Below are 24750 nucleotides of genomic sequence, written 5' to 3' on the forward strand. Positions count from 1 at the left end.
TAACACATTAACAAAACAGTGCTTTTCTTTGAAAAATAAAGACATTTCTTAGTGACCCCAAACTTTTGAACGGTAGTGTATACATAAACATATATACATATACACATGTACATACATATACATATACATACACATACATACATACACACACACACATAAATACATACACACACACACACACATAAATACACACACATACATATTTACATAAAACAATAAACAAAACAAAAAACTTGTCCCCATTAACCGTTACTTATGATGCGTCATCAATGCTGATACGAAACGTATTTACATGAAATGGTGTTAGACTGTTCCTTTGAATTGGCATCTTGTGCTTGTGTATGTTGTGCTTTGTCTCAGTAACTTATTTGCTTTTATCGTTTGTTTTTATTGTAATTTTAGTTATTTTTATTGCATAGCTTTTAGGATATTTTAACTATGTGTTGTAAAGCATCTTTGAGTATTTTGAAAAGCGCGATAGAAATGTAATGTATTATTATTAGTAACAGTCGTCTGTACATGGACAGCAGCTATCCTCTATTATCTTTAGGTATTTTTAAAACAGTAGTTCACGTTTAGCTGCTCTCTGTTTCTAAAAAAGAGATAGTTGCCTGTGTGTGTGTGTGTGTGTGTGTGTGCGCACTAAGCCCCCCCACGCCTCTGAGTGTCCTTGTTAGTACGCATGTATGTGTGTGTGCTCCATCTTCATGCATACCTCCCGCTCTCCTTGGCTGTGCTTCTGTTTCTCCGCGCTGCTCCTTTTTCTCATTTGTGTATATTTTGGGTGTGTGTGCGCGCGTGCGTGTGTGTGTGTGTGTGTGTGTGAAAGAGACCGATAGTGGTTATGGAGGGGCAGAGAGGCTCATGGGAGTTGAGCTAAGGGCCATAGTATCACTCTACTGTCTCTCAGGGCACATTGTTTATGCATGGGGCCACATATGCAGCAGGCACAGACACTCACTGCATACTCAGAGACGCCGCGCGCGTGTGTGTGTGTGTGTGTGTGTGTGTGTGTGTGTGTGTGTGTGTGTGTGTGTGTGTGTGTGTGCGCGCATATAAAAGTGCGTACAGTGTGTGTGTGGTGGTCGTGGGCATAAATTCTCGGGTGTTTATGTTTTTGAGTGTGTATGCATGCATTCGTCTTTGCGTGTGTGAAAATCCCGTCACCGTTGCGACCGAGACCTCGTCTCACCGCTCTCTGGGAAACCGGTCGCACAGAAAACATGAACGCTTTTGCATATGTAGGTGTGTGTGTGTGTGTGTGTGTGTGTGTGTGTGTCTGTGTGTGTGTGTGTGTTCGTGTTGGAGTTTGATTATGTGTGTGTGAGTTTGCCAGTCAGACAAATGGAAGGTCAAGCACTCGCGGCTCCTCCCCCCCCCCCTCCCTCGTGTCTCCTCCCAGAGAGAAACAAGCCCGCGCCAGATGTCCGGTTAACAATCACCGCTCGGCTCTTCCTCACTCCGCTTCCCTCGTCTTCTTCACCTGCATTTCCTTTTTTAATTAACTTCTCCGTTCAGTAAACTGCTGCGGGAACGTTCCTGCTGCCTGTATTCTGGGTTTTTCACACAATAATTAAAACATTCCTGACCCAGGGTGTACGAGAGGTTCCCTCCATCTTGCTTTTTTTTGCTTTACGAATACATAATTAGCGTGTTGATTTTTCTCTGACGGGTTCAGTGGAGAGATGCTTCGGCTAATATCATATTCTCGACTATTTGTTTTGCTATTTATATTCAGGAATTCACACAGTATCAGCTGTACAACTTTATTGACTTCAACTTTGATTGACATTATATGTTTAAACAAGTCGTGACACTGATGCTATTAAACTATTTTTTTTTCATTTCGCCGTACGAAATTCAGGGCAACTTACTTTTCAAATGTTGAAAGTCAAAAGTAGACGAGACTTTTGTCGAGTTAATCTAGAGAAATAAAGCCATCTCGCTGAAAACTTCAGTCGACAAAAGCAAATATATGCATCCTTTAAAAATGACTCCAATACGCCCACTTAGAAAACAGTAAAATTACATTTGAGAAATCGGGTTCCGGTGTTCCAGCCGTAGGTGTCAGAGATGGATATCCCGCCCCTGCAATGAGACACCGTGAGCTCATGGAGGTCGTGTGTGAGCTCCTACACCCATGTCATAATCTGCCTGGCCCCTGGCCAATCCACCTCCTCCTCTTTTTATCTTAATAGATATCTCAGTGTCTATGTACGCGCTGCATCGATGTCGCTCTGCATTATGAAATGACATTTCTCTTCTGCGAGCGTCTGTCAGGAGTGGCTTTGAAATAAATGTGTCATTGCAGCCTTGACAACAAGGTGGCACTCTGCACTAAGACAAATCCCCCGAGGCCTTTCTATCCCCCAGAGGACACCTTTACCCAGTGAGAGAGAGAGAGAGAGAGACCTCTGTCCTCCTGAGTCTGGATACTGTATTTGAACGTGATGCGACAAAGATGCTCAGGTTGTGATACGGCTTGGTGACTCAGGGGGTCTGCCCTAACCCATCTACATGTGTTCAACGGTGTGCAGGTTTGTGTGTGTATGTGTGTATATTAGAAATAACGATAACACAGAACATTGAAAGAAAATTCAGATGTTGCAGGCCAGCAATGACAAACCTCTCGGGAATGTTCTTTGAGCTTCAAGGATGTCGTCCCTGAGTGAGCCACACGTCGACTGTGTGAAACGTTCTATTGTCTGAAATGCAACCTGACCGTGTATGAAATGGTAAAAAAAAAAATGTAGTGAGTATAGTGGGAGTATTTGTGGAACATTTTGTATCCTGAACAAAATTTTTGAAGTTTAGAAAAAATTCTGAAATACTGTGTGTGTGTGTGTGTGTGTGTGTGTGTGTGTGTGTGTGTGTGTGTGTGTGTGTGTGTGTGTGTGTGTGTGTGTGTGTGTGTGTGTGTGTGTGTGTGTGTGTGTGTGTGTGTGTGTGTGTGTGTGTGTGTGTGTGTGTGCCCTCTAAACAGAGTACAGGTAGCGATGTGTGATGCTGCTGCTTTCACGAGAAATAGATCACTGGCAAGTACGCCCAGAGCCATCTGCACCAGACCTCAGACTGCAACATCTGTGACACTCACACACACACTCACACACACACACACACACACACTGGGCCCTTCACCATCCCATGAGGAGTATACGCTTCTATGTAGTGACACTGCTGTGATGTAGCTGTCATCTCCTGAGCATATGGCGCTAACCCTTCCCCCCAAACCTAAAGTTCAACGTCAGATGTGACAAGCTATGTAGAATTAGTCTCAATTCTTCTTTGTAATAAAGTGTGGTTATTCACATTATGCGGAGGTCACTCTCATAACAACTGTCAAATTAGATCGCATTTTGATTTGATTGCCTAACTACGTGCGAGGAGAGGCAATGATGAGTGATTTCCAGCCTGCAGTTAAATAAAGTCTGATTTGTAATGGCTGTATTTAGTTTACTTGACGGTTGAGGTCATTCAGAACTTGCACTCAGGAATCCGTTGTTACTTGTGACAAGTCTACGAGAGATACACTACCCCGGCTGATTATAGGTGAATGCTGGACTAATATGTGATCTCTTAAATATGTGGAGCTGCTGCTTTAAATGCAGCATTTGTATGAAGGGGTTTGTTTCATTTTACACACACACATCAGTTTTCTGGCAGATGGTTAAATTGTTATTATCAAGCAAGTCATGTAAAGTATTTGACCCCAAAAATATACATACGCCAAACTCTTGGTTCAACAGGTTTCAATTTTGGTCTGACGATGTTTATTTTACCAATTGTTAAGAAAGAAAGCGAGATATCAGTCGTGTGTGTGTGTGTGTGTGTGTGTGTGTGTGTGTGTGTGTGTGTGTGTGTGTGTGTGTGTGTGTGTGTGTGTGCGTGCGGTGGCCCATGGTGTACAGTAGATTGTTGGACACAGATTAATCACCTCACCGTCGTGCTGACTGTGTATTCTAGGGCTCATTTCTATGTTGTTCTAAGCTGATCTGACTACTACTAAGATCCATTGTTAGACTTTTCCACTCTTTAACTATAAACACTGTTATTATTATCACCTGCTCATGAACAAAGCGGTTGAGATTCTTCTTTTGACTCAAATTTGACTACAAAATGTAGCCGCAAGATAAAGTATTGTTGCCTTCTTTTAAACGCTCCGATTTCATTGTTTTTTTATTTTTTATTTCCTGCCTTGCTTTAAACTGCTGGCTGACTTTATTAGCAGTAAGAATTCAATAAGTCTTCCGTATCCCAATATTACATCAATACAGGCCAGTTAGTTATTTCTTGTTTTATGAAAACCAATGAAAATCTTAATCAAGTTTTTGTTGATACTGAACTGAGTTTTAGTCATTTAATATTGAGTATGTCCCAATCTGGTATTTCTATTTCTATTTAGCCATACTATGGCTAACATAAGATTATTCAATTTATACTTTTAGATGAATGTATGACGGCCGAGTAGGCAGGCATTGAGAAACTACAGCCTGCATCACAGCTTTAACGGCTACTCATGGTGCTTTATACGCTATAGTGGGTTTTATATAATATATATATATATATATATGTATATATCTATATATACATATATATATGTATATATATAAATACATATATATACTATATATAGATATATATATATATATACATATATATATATATATATATGTATATCTGTGGAGAGAACAGTTTCTGTCATCATCTGTTGGGACTGTAAAGTTTGAGGAGGATTTTGACAGCCTCCCTTCATCCGCAGCACGAACAAAATACTAAAGTAAAAATGTAGTTCCCAGCCAACAGTAACACTTGCAGAATGTCACTGAAATAGATGCGAAAGCAACGATTCACAAACCATCTGAGTGCGTGTAATTAATTGAAATTGGTTTCGAATTAATTCAGAAAATCTTTCCCTCTTCGTGAACATGTTCCACGTTGCCTTTCAGCCACCTTCCTTCCCGCCTGTTTGTTTGACGGTGAGGCTCCCGTCCTGACTCAGTGTTTACCACTCCAACCCCCTTTTTCCCCTCCCTCGCCTCCTGCTCTTCACCCTCCCCCCTTCTTCACCCCCACCCCTCTAAACGTGAAAGTGCTGATTGCTTTAAAAGACTATACAGACACGTTGGCAGCCATTATCTCTGGTGAGAGAGAACCGAGCAGAGAGCCGAGCCTTTTATCCCGACGCCCCCCCCCCCCCCTGCTGGTTTGTGTATGTCAAAGCGGCGTAATTTGGCCCAACGTATGGCCCAGCGAGCCGCAGTTAATGAGGAGCTGTTTGAGAGTTAAATGCACATGAATAATCAACGGGGAGCTGGAGCTACAGAGAGAGAGAGAATTAGATATCAACACATGTTGAGGGGGGCGAGCGACCGAGGGATCACACACACACACACACACACGTGTTCTGGTATCCGTGCTGCATGTTCAGTTCAACCACTGAGCGTTTACATGTTGTCATGTTTGAGTACACACACATGTTGCCCCACATACGATTCACTTTACCTCATCACTGTTCTACTGTTACCAGTGTTTAGAGTTCTTCGAGCTCCCCAACATGCAACAGATGTTTTAAATAATTGACATTGAACGTTTGTTTGAAGGAAAAAGAAAGCGAAACAAATATATCATAATATATGAATGAGCAGGATTGTCTCTATCGGGGGTGGTTGGGGGGGATTTCTGTGTTTTCCCTCCAAGTGATGAGCACATGTGTCTAAAATGGACTTCCAGGGAAAGAAGACGAGTAAATAAATCATAAACGCCTCGTGTTTTTCAGCGCTGCCCTAAGATACGCGGATCCTGAGCGATGCCATTAGTTCTATTGAGGAGCTTTGTTGTAGTTGTTGACATGACGGTGGGCCTGGATTCCTCTTTGTGGGACGTAAACCTCAGAGTTCAACGGGGATCCAATGAGAACATGCAACATGTCCCGAGGTCAGAATGGATGTTATATCGTCATCTGCTTTATTGCTTTTTTTATTTTTTTATCTGAAAGGTAGTTTGATATATCCAGTGTATTGCACTTTGTTGACATAACATGTGTGATGTTAGTTTCTTCCCCCTCGCCGTCTCACTCCTGAACAGCTAACCCACTGTAGCATATATATTTACCTTCGCATTGAAAATGCGGAAGGTTATGTTTTGATCGCTGTGTATGTATTTATTTATTTATTTGTATGTGTGTTATTCGCATAACACAAAAAGTATTAAACCGAATCGCATGAAATTTGGTGGGATGATTGTTTTTTATCCGGGGACAATTTGATTAGATTTTGGGATCAATCGGGTCAAAGGTCAAGGTCATGAAAAGGTCAAAATCTTCTTTTTACCATAGCACGGTCAATTTCTATCCAATTGTCATGCAACTAATGCCAACATGTTCATAATTCAATGCCCAATCTTGTGATATGCGAAGGTATGCACTCTACCGAGTGCCCGTTCTAGTTTTGTATTGTGTTGTAATGAATATTTTGTGTAAGCACACTGAGAGTCACTTTACCAAGTCAAATTCCTTGTTTGTGCAAACTTACTTGGCCAATAAAACCTGCTTCTGATTCTGATTCTGAGATAAATTACAGAATAAAGAGCCGAGTCCTAAATCCACATATCATCCAACTGCTGATTTAACACACTAATTAGACCCCGGTGCAGGGGTGTTTCAACATGCAGGGATCCCTGGGTTCCAACAAAGACTCGCTCTGCCCGGCACCAGCTCTCACGGAGAAGGAGTGTAATGATAGGAGTCAAAACAGGGCCATTCATTTGCTCTCGTTGAGCTGAGTGCATTCTTGGCTCACAGTCGGGGGGCATCGCTCCAGACTGCGCAGCCAAAGCCAGAGAGCCCATTTGCGGAGGCAAATGTCACCGTGTCACACCGCCCCGCACGTCTGCCTCTCCCTCTCTCCGGCGGGTACCCTGCCGTGCCCTTCAGCCGTAACTCTTTACATCTGTTTCTCCTTCTTTCTCCCTCCCTCTCGCTCTCAAGCCCCTCATCACGTCCGTCGTTCTGTCTTTCAGATCGGGTCCTACTTAGCGCCGACGCTTTTCTCTCTCTCTCCGCATCGTGTCTGCCTCGACGGCCCTCTCGACGCTTGTTTTGCGTCTGCCTCTTTCCGTTTCTCTTCCTTCTTCTTCTCGCCAGTCGTCATTTCAGCTGCACTCTAAAAAAAGCCGGTGGCATTTTTTCAGTGCGCTCTCTCGCCCTCGGTGCATCCATCCATCCCGTCTCCTCTGTCCTCCCTCTCTTCCTCTGTCAGCCAGTGGACATGTTCTAGTGTGTTTATAACACATACAACCAAAGCTTCACTGAAGGAGAGTGATCTCCTTTATCCCTGCCATCCCTCATTCCTTCTCCTCTCTCTCCCTCTGCTCTTCCTCCCTTCCACCCTCGTGTGACACGGAGACTGTGTCATCTTTCCGGTGCCTGTTTGCATTGCAACCAGACTTTGCGCGTCGCCCCTCGATCACAAAACCAAACGGCGAGCGTGTGCTCTCGGCCCGGCGACATGTTTTATAAGGCGGTGAGCGCGTGTGTGTGGAGCTGCCAAGATAATGAATAGGCGCCGCAGCTCATGCATGCTAATGTTATGTTGTAAGCAGTTTTGTTGACAAGTGCTAATACTTCTTTCATACTATCATCAAAAGCAGCTAATACAACAGCCATTACTCCACAGCACTCCATGCACGACATGATGGATTGTGACCTTAATATAGGTTAGCCGAGTTTTGAAAGTTAAACAACCTGCAATAAATCACAGAATTACTACAATGCGCTTTAATTGGTTAAGGACTGTTTATTTCCTAAAGAGGTAGGAAAAATTGGGTTTCTGCACTTTTTAATTTGCAAAGTGCATTTTCATTACAAATGGCAGTTTAATATTACCCTCCTTTGTCATGCAAAATACGCAACACACTGGCAATCTATTAATTGGACAAAAATGCGGTGCCAGCGAAAATTGTCCACCTCTCTCACTCTGTCTCTCTCTCTCTCTCTCTCTCTCCACCTCTCGGGGTGGTAAGAGCTGGTAACATCCATCACAACCAGGTAGACAGAGTTAAACATTCTCTCTCTCTCTCTCCGTGCCTGACCTTATCTGCTGAGGAAACAAATAAACGACAAATAAACGCAAAGTGAGGATGACGGGCCGTTGTCTGCCCGATGCTCGTCGCTTATTAAGAGACGGTAAAGATGAGGGGCATGTTGGGTAATTACGCCTGCCCCCTGTTGGTTTGGGATTGCAGCTCTTTTTACAGCAGCTGGACATTATTCATACGGTAAAGGATGAAGCTGCTGCTTTTCCTTTTCCTGCATTCAAAACAAACTATGCTTAATCCAACATACTGTCATTGTAATAGGGTCAGGGCATCCTGCATATCACACACACACACACACACACACACACACACACACACGCACCGTGTATATCTGTGTTCATTTTGTTGGTCTACTTTTTTCCCCCCTTAAATTAATGCCCAAAGAGACGTGTATAGTGCAGGAAAATTAGAATTTGATGGAAGTGATGAATTTCTAAAAAATAAAGGAACATATTCTGCCGTCAGTCCATCAGAATTAAAGAACAAGGGCTTCTTTCTAGAGAGCTCATCAGAAGAAACTGTTTCAGTTTGGTGCTCTGGTCTTCCCCAAAACACATTCAGAGAAAAAAGGCTGAAAAATATCAAGAAAATCATCTAATTTCTTGATTATTCTGTGGACTGATAGAACTGTCTTCACTTTTCTTCCGACTTGATTGCCGCCTTTCTCTAGGATGTGTTGTCTGTTACATCACATGTCATTACATAACATGACATGTCATTTAGCAGACGCTTTTATCCAAAGCGACTTACAATAAGTTCATCAACCAAGAGAACAAACTCAGAACAACAAGAATACAGAAAGTAACATTTCCTCAACATAGTCGAACTACAAAAGTACCATAAGTAATACCATGAGTAATACTATAAGTAATAACATGAGTAATACCATAAGTAGTACTATAAGTAATACTATAATAAGAGCCATTTCAGTGCCACTGAAGTGCTAATCTGTGTTTTAATCCAGGTATAGACTAAAGATGTGTTCTTCGTCTCCGGTGAAGATGTGGAGACTTCCTGCTGTCCTGATGTCAGTGGGGAGCTGGTTCCACCAATCAGGAGCCAGGACAGCAACAGTCTGGATTTAGAGTGATCAGCTCGAAGTCTGTTCGTCTGTTGTCATCGTAATCTCCTGGATGCTGAACACGTACGACCCAAAGCTGAATCCAACGGCACCAAGCTGTTGTGAGCCGGTGGTCAACGATACTGAGGAAATACTTACAGTCAAATAAGGACACGGCAACAAAAAGGTTAAAAACATCATGCAGCATATAACGTCACCGAGCAATGGAACAACACAACTTCTAGTCTGATGGTTCCTGCTCTTTCACCAGCCTTCCTTCACCTACTGGGTGCTCATTGTAAGTCAATACCTTCGCATTGAAAATGCGGAAAGTTATGTTTTGATCGCCGTGTATTTATTTATTTATTTATTTGTATGCGTGTTATTCGCATAACTAAAAAAGTATTAAACCGAATCGCATGAAATTTGGTGGGATGATTGGTTATTATCCGGGGACCATTTGATTAGATTTTGGGATCGATCGGGTCAAAGGTCAAGGTCAAGGTCATGGAAAGGTCAAAATCTTCTTTTTACCATAGCACGGTCAATTTTTATCCAATTGGCATGCAACTAATGCCAAAATGTCCATAATTCAATGCCCAATCTTGTGATATGCGAAGGTATGCACTCTACCGAGTGCACATTCTAGTTATTAATGTATTATTATGTAACGTGTGAAAAGCTCCTTTACAGTTAGTCCACTGTTGACACGTGTTCATTATGATATCTTTAGTCTAACAAATCCCGACATGAAAAATCATCGGTGGGTAAAGATGTAACGTCAAAAAAAAGTTGTCTTTATTTGAATGAAGTTGAACTATCAGTTAAAAATGCTGTTCGTCTTGCGAACCGAGACCAGAGTGGCATCTGACTCCCTGACGTCGGCGTTCCGACACGTTAGCAGCTGGTTTTGACGGGGCGCCGCCCAGACATGTCACCGCGCTGTCCTGTGTCTCTAACCCCAGCCAGCGCACACACACCCTCCATCCCCTCGAGGCCATCGCTCACCCGTCATTCTTTGATGCCTCGTAGACCAATCAGGCGGCGTCTCATGAGACGCAGTGTCACGCATTTAAGGATGCGTGACAACGCGCTCCCTGATTTCCCAGTGGCCGCCGTCTGCAGCCTGCTCGCGCTTCTATAGACACGCGCAGACGTACACGCACACACAACACGCTCACACGTGTGAGAGCGGACGCACGTCAAAGGAGATTTCCTCAGCAGGAGGCGATACATTGATAGTTTTGCTCGTCAGGCGGCGCCTCGGGTCCGTTTAAACGAGTAAGACGGTGAGAAAAAAAAGCTGAATCGTCAATCAATTAAGTTTAATTTGTCATGTCGAATGACAGAATTTTTAAGTTCGGACTAACTTTTGACTCGAGACCTTTCAGCCAATACAACATACATGTGCTCACGCCACAGCGGAGTGCAGTGAGCTAGGCCAGCCGCCGGGCACGACAAGCATTTGCTTTGGATTCATAGGAGACGTGAGGCGATAACCACCGAGTCACCGAGATGTTTTAGACCGCTCTCGGTTTGACTTCGGACCCCGATTCACTCTGCAGAAGGAAAACATCCCCCCCCCCCCCCCCCCAACGACGAGAAGAAGCTTTTCTTTGATGTTGACATTTTCAAACAAGCAAAAAGCTCCGTGGTTGACCTGTGTTCTCTCTCTCTCGTTCTGTCTCTCCTTGTGTGTTTCGCTCTCCTTCTCTTCTTTTTTTTTCTTTCTCTCGCGTGTGTTTGTTGCATCGAGCCCGGCTACACGATGCGGCCCGTGAGGTAGAGAGAGAGGTAGAGAGAGAGAGGTAGAGAGAGGTAGAGAGAGAGGGAGACAGAGAGAGAGAGAGAGAGAGGTAGAGAGAGAGAGAGGTAGAGAGAGGAGAGAGAGAGAGAGGTAGAGAGAGGTAGAGAGAGAGAGAGAGAGGTAGAGAGAGAGGAGAGAGAGAGAGAGAGGTAGAGAGAGAGGTAGAGAGAGGTAGAGAGAGGAGAGAGAGAGAGGTAGAGAGAGGTAGAGAGAGGGAGAGAGAGAGAGAGAGGTAGAGAGAGAGGTAGAGAGAGAGAGGTAGAGAGAGAGAGAGAGAGGGAGAGAGAGAGGGAGAGAGGGAGAGAGAGAGAGATATGTGTTCCTCTGAGTCTGTCTACTGTATTTGAGAGAAAGAAAGTTGTTCTAATATTTACTCATTCTTGACTGATATTTGTTATATTCAAGTCTACAAAAGTCTTATTACCTCCACATGACCCACATAAGCAGTGGTTTTGTTCAGGAAGAGGCGTTTCGGGCCCATTACTCGAGGCTTTGTGGTTGAAACAAGGCGGGGAGGATGGGGTGAAGGCGAGAGAAGGTCTAACACCCGAGCTCCATCGCAAACAGCTGTTCTGCTGGATGAAAGCAGAGCTTCAAGTGGCGAGAGCTTTCAGGCTCTGTGTGTGGGGAGCATCGGAGAAAGGCATACAGTAATGTCACAAAGCCATTTATGACACACTTTTGCACAATTACAGCCTTTTCTCCAGAAACGCATTGTTTATAATCGGGGAGCGAGACAACAACTGCACCGGAGAAGCTTTGAAGCCGGCTGCTCCGTCGAGGGCTGAGCTACAATGCACCAAAACATGATGAAGACGAGGATAATCTTCATGAACCAACAGCGGATCGCCGTTCAGCCGGCATTGTGTGCAGTGTGTGTGTAAATAATCATGAATAATGTTGTATGTCTTTTGCAAGTGACTCTGTTTTCAAATCTTGGTATTTGTGCAAATGTGTTTGTGTGACTATCTCAGGTTTTGCTTTTTTTCTAAAAAACAGTGTCGACCCGGCGAGATATCGCCAGCATTGGTTGATTCGCCCCAACAACGCACCATGCCGTGTTTTAACAGCTTTATTGGGAGCACATAGACGCAGCATGCAGCACTTCTTTTTTACATTTTTTTCACATTTATTTTCAATACCTTTTTTGTTGTTTTTTGTATTATTTATTGTTATGTATATGTTTTTTTTCTTCTGTTTTTTGTTTCCTTATTTATAGTCTTTACATTGCTCAATTAATGCACATGAGTGTAATGTAATGTACTTTAAGTCTTGTTTTCTAATTTCTACAATTAAATCATATTTAAAAATAATAAAATAAACAGTGCAGTGAGACAGATGTCCCACCTCCCACCAAACTCCTCCGTCAATCCCGACCGTTTAGCCTGTTCCACGCGGGGCCACAGTAGCGGGGGCCACTGGAGCGGGGCCACAGTAGCGGGGGCCACAGGAGCGGGGCCACAGGAGCGGGGGCCACATCTGCCTGACGATCTGACATCAGCTGCTGTGAATTCACCATATTTTGTTTTGCCGGCTCTATGAATCAGTAATTGTTTTTAGCACGATGCACTTATCCAGACACCGTCTCAGGCTCATGTGAAATAAATCATTCATAAATCAATTTGCCAAACTGTATATTCTGAGCCGGCTTTGAGAGAAAAAAGCGGGTCTGTTTAGGTAATGGAGTAATCCTTTTTAATAGAAAATACACACGACACACTGTTCTGTTCAGAGTTGATGGATTAGCTTCTCTGCCTGAAGCCCATGGATGACGTCCCGGAGTGGAAATCCAGGTGTGGTGTTCTGTCGCTCTTTTTCTTCTCTTCCTTGAGCTGGAAATTGCAGGCTGAATGGGTGATGTGCCATCACCATTGAGAGAGAGGGAAGAGAGAGAGAGAGGGAGGGAGAGAGAGAGAGAGGAGAGGAGAGAGAGAGACCTGTGTTCCTCTGTCGACTGTATTTGAGAGAAAGAAAGTTGTTCTAATATTTACTAGTTCTTTCCTGATATTTGTTATATTCAAGTATATAAACGTCTTATTTATTGAATATTACAGTAACATTTCAGTGTCAGTGTTTTATCAAACTAAATATCAGTTCCCACATTAACAACAGTGGACTGTGACTAACAAATGGAATCACTATTACAGTGTGGCTGTATACAACCACTGCACTGTAGTTGCAGTTATCCCCTAAATATGTATATCTCTTTTATTCATGCTTTATTTATTTATTTAAATGTCCACGATCCGATATTCTGATCATTCATATAGAAACAGCTATTTGCTATGTAAATAGCTCCAACCAGAGAATGAAGTCCGGCCTGCTGGTTTCCTCTCAGGTGGTCACCGATGGCGTCGTGAGCAGCGTTAGCCGAGTCGTCCTCGCAGAGACGCTCTGAATTACGCCTTCAGCGCCTCGAACAAGCTTCTTTCATTCATCCGATAATCAGGACACTCCGTCGTGTGAAATGCGATAACGCCGCCACTCGAACGCGATCGATCCTCACGCTGCAATGAACCGCAGGGGTGAGAAGCTGAAATGGATCACAGGAACATCATCCAACTAGAACGGGCACTCGGTAGAGCGCATACCTTCGCATATCACAAGATTGGGCATTGAATTATGAACATGTTGGCATTAGTTGCCAATTGGATACAAATTGACCGTGCTATGGTAAAAAGAAGATGTTGACCTTTTCATGACCTTGACCTTTGACCCAATTGATCCCAAAATCTAATCAAATGGTCCCCGGATAATACCCAATCATCTCACCAAATTTCATGCGATTCGGTTTAATACTTTTTGAGTTATGCGAGTAACACGCATACAAATAAACATAACCTTCCGCATTTTCAATGCGAAGGTAACAATGGGATCCATCACCTCTCAGCAATGTGTCTTTCATCCTTCCCTTTCTGCCCTACTTCACCTCACCACTTCATCCTCTCTTTTATGGATCCGGGTGGGGGGGGGGGGGGTCAGGTGTGGCTCAGGTGCACTGCAGACAAAGGCAAAGAGAGTGCCAGTGAAGTTCCTGTGACCACATCTGTTTATCTCCCGCTGCCCGTGTGGCGGAACACTGACTGCGGCCGCTCAGAGACGCCGCTCTGTTTTCTTTACCAGTCGCGAGGCGTGACTTTGGAAAGTGAAGCTACCTGCAGGCCCGTCGGCAAGCAACGCGAAACACCTGGGCAGGAAACGCAGCTCGCCAAAACCAGGAGCGCTCGCGCGTGTCACCGTCTGAGTCAGCGATTCGTTGTTTTGTCTTCTCACTTTGGATTAGGGCCGATAATAAAAAAATAAAAAATAGCGACGGTTGAACTCCGGTGGGTTCATCTTTCTGCGTGGCTCTTTCTTTCTGACTTCACGCGTTCGCTCCCTTTTGTTGCTCCGATGATATTGAACGCTTCGGCAGATCGTGTTAAAAAGACACACGGGAGCGTGCACATACACACACACACATGTGTCACACAAACTCACGCACCTCTTTCTCTCACAGAGGAAAGACAGACAGATTTTCAAGATCCCTATCCTGAGGATTCATAGGTCCTAATAGACATTCCCTGCAGAGCCATGGATGAGATGTCAGAATTGATGGCATGCAGACTTTTATTACCTGGTGTCGTGTGTAATTAGGTTAAATAGATGGGGTTGGACACGCATGGCAAAGGCTACGTTTCTCAACCCCCGGCTGGATTTATTGGCCACGCTCCACTCTCCGAGGTCTGCTCTAATGCACTCATTTGCATGAGGGTACATGTATCTGATGTGTGTGTCACTGTTACGTCAGCTCAGCACGACGACGAGGGCCGGCTTGTGAATAGTTTGGTTCGGCGGTCGGCGACGGCCCGGCCCGCCAACTGCCTATTAGCTACGATATGAAAGCTGCCTGGCAAGTGTTGGATTGATACTCGACACGTCGAACAAAGCTCATTGTCATTATAATTACGATACGTTGAGTCTTAATTTCACGGTCGTCCATATTGCCAGCGTGATAGGGCTGTCTGTTACTTACATCTTCAGTAACAGCTGTCTCTTCAGCCAGTGTGTCCATCCGCCTTTCACATAAATGAAATAACGACTTCATAATGACTATAATCACCTCAGATGTAATTATAATGCATAGCCATTGGTACGATTAAACTGTATTTTCTGAAGAAACATATCACTTTTTTTCCTCTTCCTCCAGATGTCCAATCAAGTGTAAATCAGTGATAAACTAAGAGGACTGTATGTGTTCTGACCCGTTCATCGAATCGACTTTAAAAGGAACCACTTTATACCGGTTACTCTGTCATTTGCTGGAGGGTCCATCCCATCTGTCTGTTGAGGACGCGCTGATAATGAAGTGCGTTTGATGAAGTAAGTTGATAATGAGGGCGAGCCGGCCGGCGGTGGTGACGCTGGAGGAGCGGGGGAGGCGGCAGCAGCCTGCAGTGGTGGATGTTGCTGTTCACACCTTTCTGACCTTCACAGATTACAGTTTCCCCTCCAACACCCATCATCGGAGTGAATCATCGGGGGGGCGGGTGTGCTTGTGCTTGCGCGTTTGCGTGGGGGGGGGGGGGGGAGTGTGTGTGTGCGTGCAAATGTGCCAGGATGATCTCATTCACCAAGGTCTCCCCCTCCTCGTTTGGGGGTAACAAAAATAATCTCGCAAAGAGGGACGTTCACGTGCACTCATGCACACGACCCGCCTCCAAGGCCGGGCGATTGGCTCGGAGCAGCTGAACCACGTTACGCTACACACAGAAACACGCACACACACACACACACACACACAGGCTCAGATTCCCGCTTCCTTGAACCTGGCTACTTGCCTGTGCATCAGGATGAGCTCCGTGAGCCTCCACTGGGATGTGGGGTGCATAGCGAAGCAATTTGTTAAACATCTCCAGCATCCTCTCTCTCTCTCTCTCTCTCTCTCTCTCTCCGTCTTTCCCTCATTGCTTTCCACTCTTTTTATTCCCCTTCTTCCTTACACCTAACTACTACACTCCCACCACTTTCCCCCTGCTCCACTCTTCCTCCCCCAGGAGACGCCACGGAGGGGTCCGCTGGAGACGGGGCCCGCTGACAGGCCAGAGTGGCAGTAACTTATTGTGTATTGATGGAGTGTGACAAATCATGTGGGAACGCAGGGGTGCGTGGTAGCGAGAGCCAGGGTGTTGAGTACGTGAGCGTGTGTGTGTGTGTGTGTGTGTGTGTGTGTGTGTGTGTGTGTACGCCCGCATGTGTTTGTGCCTCTTTGTGTCTGCGTGTGTGTGTTTGAGCGTAGCGTCTTAGCGCGGGGCAGGCGGGCATAGCCGGGACCCTTCACAGCTCATTTAGCCCAAATGGGGCCACCTGGGTGGGGAGGGAGCTTCAGCAGGGCGGCCCTGGCACTCTGGAGCCCGGCTGACAGGCCCCAAATATATAGGGGCGCCGTCTGCCTATTAATCAACACGGCCACTCTGACAAATCCCCACAACTATGACCTAATGAGAGGGGGGGGGGAAGAGGTAGGGGACATAGTGGACTATAGGTGTACGGGGCAAGAGGAGCGTATGGACATAGGAGGGGAGGGGGGGGGGAGTATAAATATAAATATATTTTGTTTTTTATTTTGTTTATTGTTGTTTTGTTGTTGTTGTATTTTCTTCTTTATTTTATATTAATTTTCTGATTTATTTTGATTTCAATTTAGGATAGGAATTTATAAGCATTTTTTGCTTCTACCTATACCTTTTCAGTCTTTCTCTTTTGTACATTATATAGGATAATATTGTATTGTGTTTGATTTGATTGACTGAATAAAAAATACAAACAAACAAACAAACAAACAAAAGGAAATGAAAGAAGGAGTAACCCGACATTGCAACGGGCAGTGCGCGCCGCGGGGGAAGCCGCGAGGTAACGAGAGGAGGACGCTGACGCTAGCGCTCGGTCCTCACGGCGAACCGGTTGATTTTTTACGAAAGCCCAAATCACGCACTCCACAATGATGCGAGCGCCCGCTCGGCCTCGCCGATTCTCCGCCGCCGGAAAACAAACGAGACCGCGGATACTTTCTCCACACTTTTCTTCGTCGCCGACGCTCGAGAGCGAATTAGAGGCGAGGAGACGTTTGAGTTTGAGAGCAAACAACATTGATGTATGTCTTCTTCTCTGGTTCCCACCCTGAGGTGTGCCAGCATCTAATCTCTCCACTACCAATCTCAGGTCCAAATCACATTAGCCGGGATCAGAGGTGAAACTGGAGCTTTTCAACAACAGCCTGTTCTCACTAATGAACCCCCGTGGCCATCCGCTGCATATTACAGCCGCACTGAGTGAGGGGGAGAAACTTTTTGCAATAATCATTATGTAATTGCGCCACGCCTGGGTTTCCATGCCTTGACATTTTGAAAGCTCGATAGCAATATCTTTATGCTTGTCCATAGGGAATGTGTTTGGAATGACTGTGCTGGATATGATTGATGGTTTTCTGAGGCTAAACAATCTGCTTTACTGTAATTATATAGGTTAGTGTCCATCTAAAGTTTATGTGGTACAATATTAGTTTATTTGCGATGAATTTTGTGTTGCGAGCCCAGAGTGACTTGATTGTGTTTGTTAAAGTGACCTGTGAAACAATCAGTCACTCAATCAAGTGAAGTGGATGTAAGAATGGTGAAATCCTTTTTGGTTTTCAAGGGAATTATTTATAAAACAATTCTTGAGAGTTATAAATGTGATTAAAAACGTATTTATATGTAAGATGTATGTGGTAGTATATATAAATATATTTTGTTTTTTATTTAGTTTTTTTTTCTTTTCTTTATTTTATGTTAATATTCTAAATTTATTTGATTTTAATTTAGGATAGGAATTTATAAGCATTTTTTGCTTCCACCTATACCTTTTCAGTCTTTCTCTTTTGTATATTATATAGAATAATATTGTATTTGATTTGATTGACTGAATAAAATACACAAACAAACAAACAATACAACCTCAACCATCACCGCAGCCAACACCACCACCACACACACACACACACAGACACACACACCTAGACACACACACATACACACCAACGTTCTTCCTTTCTCATTCTAAGAATCACTTTTGTGGCCAATTATTCTGCCTACCACCAAAACACTGAAGTGAATATTCAGAAGCAGCAGCTTCCTATTGACTCGTGCCTGTCTGCCGTCTCCAGCCATAGGATCCATGTGATGTCCTAAGCCCGGCCTGTCTGCGCCATCGACTGGCCCAGGATGGAAGGCCCATAGAGAGGATGCACAGCTGCATGCTGCTTCCATCCATTACCTGGTGATGGTAACGCTGCAACAGCTTCTGCTTCAAAGTCTGTTGAACAGAAAGCCACATACACACCTTGCTGGGGATGCACACACACAATCTGCTCCCAGCACGCTCATTGATGAAGCTGTTACAGATTCTGTGTGTGTGTGTGTGTGTGTATGTGTGTGCGTAGATCCATCAGCAAACTTTCACCAACTTCTATGAAGGACATTTGTTTTCCCAAGGTGACTAAAGCGAGATACATTTGCAATGGATTGGGCCCGTTTGCTCGTATAAAGCAGTCGGAGGTACTTTCACAATCAGCGGTTTGTTAAAAGGATGCAGTTCCAGATGTTTTGCTTGCTTAAACTAACTGTTTTTTCATGTGATATTTAGTTGAATGATATAAACACTCGTGAATCAAAGTCCCGTGATTATAGATATTAAATGTGTCTTCTGTCAGCGCACAGCCAAATAATTACTGTACCGCCCATTTCAGCAGCTGCAGCTCTGCAGTGCACAGCGCTGCCTGAATGCAAAGTGAGAAGGATGATGAGTGGATGATAACATGAGATAAAACTGTTCAGTCACGTTCATACTCCAAGCAATCAACAGAATAACATAAAATAATATAAAAAACATCTGTGAGGTCCAGCAATCTTAAAAAAGACACAAAACTATAAAAAGTACATCCCATGAACGTAAAGTGAGCTGTATACTGCTCTGTGACTAACTATATATATATATATATATATGTATATATATATACATATATATGTATGTGTATATATATGTATATATATATACAGGACTGTCTCAGAAAATTTGAATATTGTGATAAAGTTCTTTATTTTCTGTAATGCAATTAAAAAAACAAAAATGTCATGCATTCTGGATTCATTACAAATCAACTGAAATATTGCAAGCCTTTTATTCTTTTAATATTGCTGATTATGGCTTACAGCTTAAGAAAACTCTAAAATCCTATCTCATAAAATTAGAATATTTCCTCAGACCAAGTAAAAAAAAAGATTTATAACAGCAAAACAAAATCAAACATTTGAAAATGTCCATTAATGCACTCAGTACTTGGTTGGGAATCCTTTTGCACGGATTACTGCATCAATGCGGCGTGGCATGGAGGCAATCAGCCTGTGGCATTGCTGAGGGTTTATGGATGCCCAGGATGCTTCAATAGCGGCCTTTAGCTCATTTGCATTGTTGGGTCTGGTGTCTTTCAGCTTCTTCTTCATAATACCCCACAAATTCTCTATGGGGTTCAGGTCAGGGGAATTGGCAGGCCAATCGAGGACAGTAATGCCATGGTCAGTACACCAGTTACTGGTGGTTTTGGCACTGTGGGCAGGTGCCAGATCATGCTGGAAAATGAAATCCTCATCTCCATAGAGCTTTTCAGCAGACGGAAGCATGTAGTGCTCTAAAATCTCTTGGTACACAGCTGCATTTACTCTGGACTTGATGAAACACAGTGGACCAACACCAGCAGCTGACATGGCTCCCCAAACCATCACTGACTGTGGGAACTTCACACTGGATTTCAAGCAACTTGGATTTTGCGCCTCTCTTTTTGTGTCTTACCCTCCTGATGGAGGGTGTCAATGATGGTCCTCTGGACAGCAGTCAGATCAGCAGTCTTCCCCATACTTGTGATTTAGTTTACTGAACCAAGCTGAGTGTTTTTCAAGGCTCAGGAAACCCTTGCAGGTGTTTCGAGTTAATTAGACGATTCAAGTGATTTGTTTAATACCCTACTAGTATACTTTTTCATGATATTCTAATATTTAGAGATAGGATATTTGAGTTTTCTTAAGCTGTAAGCCATAATCAGCAATATTAAAAGAATAAAAGGCTTGCAATATTTCAGTTGATTTGTAATGAATCCAGAATGCATGACATTTTTGTTTTTTTAATTGCATTACAGAAAATAAAGAACTTTATCACAATATTCTAATTTTCTGAGACAGTCCTGTATGTATATATAGCATGTGCCATGCATTGTTTGTTTGTTTGTTTTTGTTTGTGTATTTTATTCAGTCAATCAAATCCAATACAATATTATTCTACGAGGGCTGTGTGTATGTGTGTGAGGGCTGTGTCTATGTGTGTGAGGGCTGTGTGTATGTGTGTGAGGGCTGTGTGTGTGTGAGGGCTGTGTGTGTGTGTGTGAGGGCTGTGTGTATGTGTGTGTGAGGGCTGTGTGTATGTGTGTGAGGGCTGTGTGTATGTGTGTGAGGGCTGTGTGTATGTGTGTGAGGGCTGTGTGTGTGTGAGGGCTGTGTGTATGTGTGTGAGGGCTGTGTGTATGTGTGTGAGGGCTGTGTGTATGTGTGTGAGGGCTGTGTGTATGTGTGTGAGGGCTGTGTGTATGTGTGTGAGGCTGTGTGTATCAGGGCTGTGTGTGTGTGTGAGGGCTGTGTGTATGTGTGTGAGGCTGTGTGTGAGGCTGTGTGTGTGTGAGGCTGTGTGTATGCGTGAGGCTGTGTATGTGTGTGAGGGCTGTGTGTGTGTGAGGCTGTGTGTGAGGGTTGTGTGTGAGGCTGTGTGTATGTGTGTGAGGGCTGTGTGTGTGTGTGAGGGCTGTGTGTATGTGTATGAGGGTTGTGTGTATGTGTGTGAGGGCTGTGTGTATGCGTGTGAGGGCTGTGTGTATGTGTGTGAGGGCTGTGTGTGTGTGTGAGAGGGCTATGTGTGTGAGGGCTGTGTCTATGTGTGTGTGTGTGTGTGTATGAGTGTGTACATGTGTGCTCTCCTGAGTTGACAATAGACCTTTGCAGCATCAAATCCCGACAAGGTGAGGCACAAGTTAAAAACGTCTTTTCATCGCCGGCCTTATCTCTCGCCCACTGCTGTTGGCAGCAAGAAAGAGAAAGAGAAAACTATAAGGGGGAGCATTATAATTGTATTATAAGGACAGAGGGGGTAAAGTAGAGCACAATCGATAAGAATCTGGAGATTAGGACGGTGCGGAACAATAAATTATTCAAAGTGTTTGAAAACACGTACAGCTATAATTAAGTGCCATTTGATTTAAAATGAGGTGACAGCAAGGATTTATTTATCTGCTTAACCCCCTAAAACTTCCATTAGCATGGCAGAAAATGAAGTGTTTGAACTGGTGGGAGAACAAGGCCTCGATTTGATACACAGCAACACAGCACCCACAACCAAAAGCTCACACACACACACACACACACACACACACACAGAAAGGTGAGATCAATGTGTGCATGGACTAATCAGTTCACTGCAGGCCCTGCAAAACCACATGCGCCCTGAGCTAATAATGTCATGATGAATGCAGCCTGAACGCTGCTGTGTTGACAGTGCGGCCCTCAGAGAGGAGTTCCACACCAACCGGTGTCAGTCGGGGGCCCGAGTTTCACCACAGAGCAACTATTCACAGGAATATTGTTAGTGTCAGGAGGCAAAACTAAAAAACAAAGGACTTTACAAACAAGCTGGTGGCAGAGAAAGTCCAACAATCTGTGTGAGAGCCACGCACTCAGTTCCTCGTGGAGTCGGTTTTTTAAATATATGATTTATTTGTAGAAATTACAAAACAAGACTTAAAGTACAATAGATCTAACAAATGAGGAGTGAAAGGATGACGTTACACACAGCAAAATGTGAGGATACACATTACAGCCCCCCCCCCCCTCCCTTTCCCAACATAAATATACAACAAGGCAATTTGATACACAAACAGAAAATAAAATTATAAAAGCAACCAAAACCAATCATGCTTTAGACAGAGGTTCGGACCGCCCCAGCTCATTTGCATACAAGGACACATAAATGTCACACATAAATAAATGAAGACATACGTGTGGACACGTAAATAAAGATATTAATAAATGAAGAAATACAGAAATGTAGAATTTTTTTTATTTAATGGTGTCCTGTTGAGTTATAACTTATATTTATTTATTCTTGTATTTATTTATTTATTCATACATTTATTTAAGCATTTATTTATTCTTACATTTATTCTTGTATTTATTTATTTATTCATACATTTATTCTTGTATTTATTTATTCATACATTTATTTAAGCATGTATTTATTTATTCCTGTATTTATTTATTTATTTATACATTTATTTAAGCATTTATTTTATTATTCTTGTATTTATTCATGCATTTATTTATTTATACTTAAGTCATTTTAAGTCCTCCATAAAACCCAACATCAACAACTGGCTGTGAAATGCTTGTAGTGACAGATAATATTGTCGAAGCATTTGCTTATTATCTTCTTATTATCTTCAACTCTCTCACACACATCCACTCACACACTCACACACACACACACACACACACACACACACACATATCCACTTGCATTATGGAGTCGTTTTTAATAACTTTTTTAACTGCAAAGATGATTCCACGTCGCCATGCTTTCTCTTGTCTGATACGGTGCACTGTTTAAATCTCAATAACATTACCCTTATGAAACATAATGTGTAAAAACACAACAGGTGTTGCGTGTTGTGTCAGAGCGGTGACGTTGTGTCAGATTTTGAGACATATTATTCCTAACCGTGAAATCAACTGTACGAGCAATTTACCCAACTAAGCCCCTACATAATCCATACAAAAGTTGAAAATGCAGAAATATGACATTTATTCATCGTGTCTATGGAAATGATGTATAGTTTGAATATAAGTTTTGCCAGATCAATGTCTAAGAGCGAGGGCTTTGTCGAGGAGCACGTCGCAGTTTCTCAACCCTCAGCGCTCCTTAGTAGATTTCACAGTTTATATTATGCACAAATGACAAAGAAAATGGTCTGAATAAGTAATAGGCTATTTCCTGGTAGCACATTGAGGTGAAATCACAATGAACATCTTTGTTTCCCCTCTGTATGCTGTTCAGTGGGGAGTGAATGCTTGTTCTCAGTGTTTGTGCATGTGTGTGTGTGTGTGTGAGGAGGGCAACATCTAAAGCTACTGACTGTTTATCTGCGTCAGCTTTGTTCATTAATTCATGGATGATGTTTTATGCATTCGGTGACAAAGTTTAAAAGAGTCGTCCCAAATGCAGACACGAGACGCCGAGAGAATTGATATACGATGGGAGGCTTTCACGATTATTCTCTAAAGTGAGAATTGTGGGGGGGGGAGGTTGGACCGGTGCAGAGAACGGCTGCTGGGAGCAACAAGTCATCTTGGGATGGAAACGGTTGTGGCGAGAGGAAGACAGAAAGTGGAAGAGGAGTTGTTTCTTTGTGGTCGACCGGTGGGCCGTGTCTGGATAACGCTTCCAGGTCAAAACAAAACTCTGAGATTATTCAGAAGCAAATCACGGTTGAATTATCACGGGCTTCATGTGAGACTTAGAGCATCGTTTTAGGGAGCTGAGGAGCAATCAGGGAAACTGCAGTGATGAAGGAAACCAGTAAAGATTCTGGAGCTCCATAATATGTGGTACATTCTGCATGAAATACACAAAGCCTCATCATTAAGTCTTTGCACATGTATGTGTGTGTGTGTATTTATCCGTCCAAAGTAAGAACGTTTCCATACTTGTTTTCTATTGTCTGCCCGCTCCTTATGTCTTCCTCCGTCCCCCTAGCCGTCTTTCTCTTTGGCTCACGGGGGAAGATTTTAGTTTACCTGCCAGCCGGGCTGAATGACTGACTTCCCGACTGTCCCGCTGACGTCGCCTCCCCTTGTTACTGCAGTCGCACACGAGAGGGAGACGGCCATGAGGGAACCGGCTGTTATGCTTTGATACGCATGCATCTGTTTTCAATGATATCCTTTTAGTCTAAAAATGAGAGTCACATCAGCAACGCAATATGCAAACGCATATAGATGGTGATCAGATGGACTAAGAAAGAAGATTTTGATTTATTTTGAGTTGCTTTTGGGTTCCTTTCTGGAAATAATTGTTGGGGAGTTTGAGAGACGTGTCAGCCCGTCGTCAGGTACACACAGAGCACGGCGGAAAGGTGCCACGGTGGCTGGCTTCCTTAACGAAGGGCCTCGCTGGAATGATTCACGGTAGCTCAAATGAGAGAGGTCACACACACACACGCGCGCGCACACACACACGCGCGCGCACACACCTTTCTCTCAGTCACCGCCTCATCTCGGGCGCCGCTTCAGCGAAAGGTGCCAGCCCGCTCAGCCGAGCGCCTAACAAGCGCCTAACAGTCGGGAGACTGGAATAGCAAGAAACCAATATTACATTTAAAAGTATACAGGACTGTCTCAGAAAATTTGAATATTGTGATAAAGTTCTTTATTTTCTGTAATGCAATTAAAAAAACAAAAATGTCATGCATTCTGGATTCATTACAAATCAACTGAAATATTGCAAGCCTTTTATTCTTTTAATATTGCTGATTATGGCTTACAGCTTAAGAAAACTCTAAAATCCTATCTCATAAAATTTGAATATTTCCTCAGACCAAGTAAAAAAAAGATTTATAACAGCAAAACAAAATCAAACATTTGAAAATGTGTTTCCAGGTGTTTCGAGTTAATTAGACGAT

General features: G+C 43.4%; 1 protein-coding gene across 7 annotated transcripts in view; it reads left to right on the forward strand.

The window, feature by feature from the left end:
- The window catches only part of kiaa0825 (KIAA0825 ortholog), a 134157-nt gene that overhangs the window by 99880 nt on the left and 9527 nt on the right, over window positions 1-24750 (forward strand). Inside the window, exon 23 of one of the 7 annotated variants that reach the window (XM_056419688.1) lies at window positions 18145-18213. The exons of the other annotated variants lie outside the window; for them this stretch is intronic. Coding sequence (XP_056275663.1) covers window positions 18145-18169 — 25 coding nt within the window. The 3' untranslated portion in view covers window positions 18170-18213. Of the gene's footprint in view, window positions 1-18144; window positions 18214-24750 lie in introns of those variants that run through there. 7 annotated transcript variants of the gene reach the window in all.

The sequence above is a fragment of the Pseudoliparis swirei genome, chromosome 7, assembly GCF_029220125.1.
Source record: "Pseudoliparis swirei isolate HS2019 ecotype Mariana Trench chromosome 7, NWPU_hadal_v1, whole genome shotgun sequence".
In the NCBI taxonomy this organism is placed as follows: Eukaryota; Metazoa; Chordata; class Actinopteri; order Perciformes; family Liparidae; genus Pseudoliparis; species Pseudoliparis swirei.